Genomic DNA, 5,076 nt, shown 5'->3' with positions numbered 1-5,076 from the left:
GATGGACCTCTGCTCCGTATGCTTATCCAGTTCCCTCTTATAAGAACATAAGAGAAGCCAATGCTGGATCAGGCCAATGGCCCACCACTCTGTCACACAGCGGTCAAAAATACCAGGGGCCATCAGGGGGTCCAGCAGTGGGTCCAGGACACTAGAAGCCCTCCCACTGTCCCCAAGCACGAAGAATAGAGTGCATCCCTTGCCCCCAGACCGAGAGTCCCTATCTAGACCTTGTGGCTATTAGGCACCGATGGACCTCTGCTCCATATCCTTATCTAATTCCCTTTTGAAGCCGTCCATGCTTGTAGCCGCCACCACTTCCTGTGGCAGTGGATTCCATGTGTTAATCACTCTTTGGGTGAAGAAGGACTTCCTTTTATCCGTTCTAACCCAACTGCTCAGCAGTTTCATGGAGTGCCCACGAGTTCTTGTATTGTGAGAAAGGGAGAAAAGTATCCCTTTCTCGACCTGCTCTATCCCGTGCATAGTCTTATAAACCTCGACCGTGTCACCCCTCAGCCGTCGTTTCCCCAAGCCAAAGACCCCCAAGGAAGTCCAGGGTGGCCACGCAGAGGCAGGCAATGGCAAACCACGTCTGAACATCTCTTGCCTTGGAAACCCCATGAGGGGTCGCCAAAAATTGGCTGTGACTTGACAGCGCTTTCCACCATCCCCATGCCTGCGGCCATCACTACATCCTCCAGCAGCAAATTCCACACTTTAATCCCTGGGGACCTAGAGAAACATCTCCCTTTCCCGTCCGTCCGGTCCCAGCCCTCCTATTTGCCGAGAGAGGCGGCCGCCTCCCTCTCCAGGCTGAGCACAAACTGGTCGTTCAGGAAGCGCAGCTGGCCGTGCGGCAGGAACTTGCCGAGGATGGCCTCGGTCTTGTCGCCCTTGAGCACCACGTCGCTCCCGGCGCCGAGCAGCTTGAGGTGGTCCAGGAGCTCCTTGGCCAGCAGCCGCAGGGTGCTCTCCGCCAGCATCGGGTTCTCGTGGGGGTCGCAGACCAGAGAGAAGCCCAGGGACTGGACGGCCAGCCAGAGCACGGTCTTCTCCTCGCAGAAGGGGTCCCCCGGCGGGAGACGGAAGACCCCCGAGGGAGCGTCCTGCAGGGAGACGGACTCGTCCGGCAGCTGGATGAGGTGTTCGGAGGGGGGCTTCCCCGAGGCCTGGTGGTACAATCTGCACGCCGACTCCGCTTGCCTGTGGACAGAAAGATGGTGATGCCACGAGCTAAGTGTAAGGTGAATCACAGCCCTTATCAGCTAGCTCTCCAAAAGCGAGGTGGAGGGAGGCTAGCCTCGCTGAGGCCAGAAAGGGTCCCGGACCAGTGTTCCCTCTAAGATGAGTTAGTGTGAGCCTAGCTCATGGCTTTTAAGCCTCCGGCTCACACATTTTTGTCTCAGCTCAGGAAGGAGGGCTCCAGAGCAAACTAACTTATGCAGCAGCCAAACCGCTCGCTCCCAACTTTAAAGCCCAGTAGCTCACAAAGCAGAATTTTTGCTCAGAAGATTCCATAGCTTAGAGGGAACAGCGTTCCCTAACGTTTCTCACTGTTCTAAAGTCAGACGAGCAAATGCAATCACTGACATACACGGCCAGTAGAAGGAGAGACCAACAGTAAAGTTTAGAGTCAAATGATGCTACCTGTTTGGTACCCACTGGAGATTCTTTAATGTGTAAATTCTATGTGATGTCATCTGGGGTGTAAGACCTTCTCCCCTTCCTGATTATGGCAGAATGCAGCTTGGCGCTGAGGTGTTAAGGTACTCGGCCCCCTGTATCTCCGGTTTCATTGCAATAAACAGATATTAATCTGTGTGTTTCCAATTCAGACCACGGAGCACACGGGCCTAGATTTCTGCATCCACGGGCAGGGCGTGGGTGCAATTGATAGATGCGGGGGGGGGGGGGGGTGTAAGACCTTCTCCCCTTCCTGATTATGGCAGAATGCAGCTTGGCGCTGAGGTGTTAAGGTACTCGGCCCCCTGTATCTCCGGTTTCATTGCAATAAACAGATATTAATCTGTGTGTTTCCAATTCAGACCACGGAGCACACGGGCCTAGATTTCTGCATCCACGGGCAGGGCGTGGGTGCAATTGATAGATGCGGGGGGGGGAGAAAGAGTGATTAAGACAGGGGTCCCCAACGTGCCAACACCTATCCTGGCGACCCCAAGTAGGGCTTTTGCCAAGCAGGGCTGCTGACTGGCCACTGGAGATGTGGTTGGCAGTGCAGGTGTTATGTACGTAGACCGCCACCAGGGGTCCGCGGAACAGGCCAGAGCTTGGATCCTAGAACAATGGAAACTTCGGATCCTGGATCCCCCAGCCCCAACCAATAGCCACCTTGGCGGGACATTCAAACCCTCCAATGGGAATGGGGGGTTGCTGGGTAGATATGTATATAGTTGGCCCTGTTGGCCGTTTCTAGTTAGTCTTTGTCTGTGTGAAGTACAACAAACGTGTGCTACAGTATGTCGTCGTCCGAGTCCTCCATGCGGCGAACCCAGTACTTTTCAGCAGGTTTTTCCCAACGCTGCTTCGGCAGCAGCCAACACCACAGCCCGAGGATCTTCACTCTGTGTCCGAAGGTCAGCTGTAAGCTGCAGCAGCCATTTTGTGGCTGGCTCCGCCTCCTGCAGCAGCCATTTCGTGGCTGGCTCCGCCTCCTGCGGCAGCCATTTCGTGGCGGTGCCCACCACCCTGTGCCAGAATTCAACATGTACTGATGCGCTCAAAAGGGTTGAGGACCCAAAGTTAAGGTCACCAGAGGAAAACCTAGGCTGCCATCACACGCACGAAAGAATCCACTTTTCAGAGCATTTTCCAGCTGGATTGTGCCAGTTCACACAGGCCCATTGTCAAGCTCGTGCCTCGCTTGTCATGGGTTGTTTTCCACTGGCACTACTGTTCTGTTACATCAAGGGTTATCTCCTTTCCCTCCTCTCTGACTTTTCCCACTGCTTTCTCTGCTCCGCTTGTATCGGTCTGCCTTGGAGCAAAGATAATATAACGGTTAGATTTCAGGTGCTGGGGCGGCTATGGGGTTGAGCTTGAAGCTTTGGCGGGCTGTATGGGGACTGATGATTGGGCACTTGGGGAACTGGGGGTGGTCCCCCACTCTGTATAGGTCTCGCCCTAACCTGGGGCCGACAGTTCCAACACAAACTCTCTGTATACGCTTGGGTGACCTCTAACTCTCAATAAAGAAGAAGAGAAGAAGAGAAGAGATTGGATTTATCCCCCGCCCTTCACTACCCGAAGGAGTCTCAGAGCGGCTTACCGTCTCCTTTCCCTTCCCCTCCCCACAACAGACACACTGGAAGAAGAAGAGATGGGATTTATACCCCGCCCTTCACTACCCAAGGAAGTCTCAGAGCGGCTTACAGACTTCTTTCCCTTCCCCTCCCCACAACAGACACCCTGTGAGGTCGGTGGGGCTGAGAGAGCTCTGACAGAAACGGCTCTTTTTCAAGAACAGCTCTTGTCAGAACTACGGCTTGCCCAAGGTCATCCAGCAGGTGCAAGTGGAGGAGTGGGGAATCAAACCCGGTTCTCCCAGATCAGAGTCCGCGCACTTAAGCACTACACCAAACTGGAAGAAGAAGAGGAGGAGGAGGAGGAGATTGGATTTATACCCTGCCCTTCACTACCCAAAGGAGTCTCAGAGCAGCTCACGATCTCCTTTCCCTTCCCCTCCCCACAACAGACACCCTGTGAGGCAGGCGGGGGCTGAGAGAGCTCTGACAGAAACGGCCGTTTCTAGGACAGCTCTTATCAGAACTACGGCTTGCCCAAGGTCATCCAGCAGCTGCAAGTGGAGGAGTGGAGAATCAAACAATCCCAGTTAAACAAATCTTGCTACCTTGAGAGTGTTGCGAGAGAACTTGGACCCAAGATCGGACACCCATTCTGCATCTAGCATTTGCTCTGCTGTTTTACCCAACCCACACTGAAAGAGAAAAAGATGCGGCTCAAATCCACATTCAAATACCGCCGGCCTAACTGCAGAGTCACCCCTGAACGGCCATAAAACGGGCATAAGTCTATGCAGACGGCTACCATAAAATCCGATGATCAAAGGAGGTGAAACTGGCCTGCAGTGTGGAGGCTACCATAAAATCCGACAATCAAAGAAAGTGAATGTGGCGTACAACTTAGAGGGGGATTTCTGTTCCAACGCGGGTTTGGTGAAACAGTGGAGCGAATGCTGGACGCAGAATGGGCCACAGTGAAATCCAGTTGGGAAATGCACTGAAAGTGGATTGAAAGTGCATTATTTAGTTTGTGTGACCGCAGCCCTAGAGAACTGTCCAGTCTGTAGAGACACGGAGCCTTCAGGACACGACAAAGATCCCCTCCTTAAAGTACGTCCCCACCCAAGTCAGCTTTCGACTGAATTACCTTGCTACAGCCAGGATCTGCTCCTTCCTGCGTAGCCGCTCCTTCTCAGCGTCCTTGCATCCGCCCTCGTCCAGCCTTTCGGGACTGAAGACCCTGGAGTAGAGCACTCGGCAGGGCCCGGCCTCCTGCCCCGGCCGGCAGCGGACATTGTGGATCAAGAATGCGTGGGCCATGGAGGCGGGCTGGTTGCGGCAGCCGGGGCTGGAGATCAGGAGAGACAGAAGCAATTCTGAGAACGGGGCGACACAGAGGAGACCAGGCCAAGTCCCGTCATTTGAGTCCCTGAATTTAGGGAGGGGGCTTTCGAACAGCCCTCTGGTCTCCAGGGCCTGAGGTTTCCTGGGGCTTATCGAATGTTTACAGAAAGTGGACAAGCCTCTGCAAGTGGACAGGTACCCAGCAAGGCCTCTGATTGGCTGTCCAGATTTTTAAAAAACGCTGCTTTGGCGGCGGCCGCCACCACAGCCCAAATATCTTCACTGAGTGACCGAAGGTCGGCTACGGCAGCCATTTTGGGGCTGCACCCACTCTTCCAAAAGTGCCCATCGTAGAGATGTAAAATTTCCGGAAATTTTGAAGCTCGGGAAAAAACCCGTTTTTTTTCCAGTTTTTTCCGGGGGGAAATTGAAATTTTCGGAAAAATTGAAAAAAAATGCACTTCTTTTG

General features: G+C 53.8%; 1 protein-coding gene across 1 annotated transcript; it reads right to left on the bottom strand.

Annotated features, from left to right (window-relative positions):
- Positions 1 to 731: 731 nt before the first annotated feature.
- Positions 732 to 4,586, bottom strand: AP5S1 (adaptor related protein complex 5, sigma 1 subunit). The gene is made up of 2 exons (XM_015408790.1): positions 4,411 to 4,586; positions 732 to 1,206 (listed from the first exon to the last, which is right to left on the bottom strand). Exons 1-2 carry the CDS (start codon positions 4,581 to 4,583, stop codon positions 780 to 782), a joined length of 600 nt encoding a protein of 199 aa, XP_015264276.1. The 5' UTR covers positions 4,584 to 4,586; the 3' UTR covers positions 732 to 779.
- Between the last annotated feature and the right edge of the window lie 490 nt (positions 4,587 to 5,076).

This window comes from Gekko japonicus, unplaced genomic scaffold (genome assembly GCF_001447785.1).
Source record: "Gekko japonicus isolate JY-2015 unplaced genomic scaffold, Gekko_japonicus_V1.1 scaffold3083, whole genome shotgun sequence".
NCBI lineage: Eukaryota > Metazoa > Chordata > Lepidosauria > Squamata > Gekkonidae > Gekko > Gekko japonicus.
Note: the sequence above shows the minus strand (reverse complement) of the source record. Positions and strands in the feature narration are given on the sequence as shown.

Excerpts from the sequence above, each read along its gene's own strand:
- AP5S1 (XM_015408790.1), bottom strand. The coding sequence starts at position 4,583 with ATGGCCCACGCATTCTTGATCCACAATGTCCGCTGCCGGCCGGGGCAG. Across the intron at positions 1,207-4,410 it reads CAGATCCTGGCTGTAGCAAG|GCAAGCGGAGTCGGCGTGCA; the intron begins GTAATTCAGTCG and ends TTCTGTCCACAG.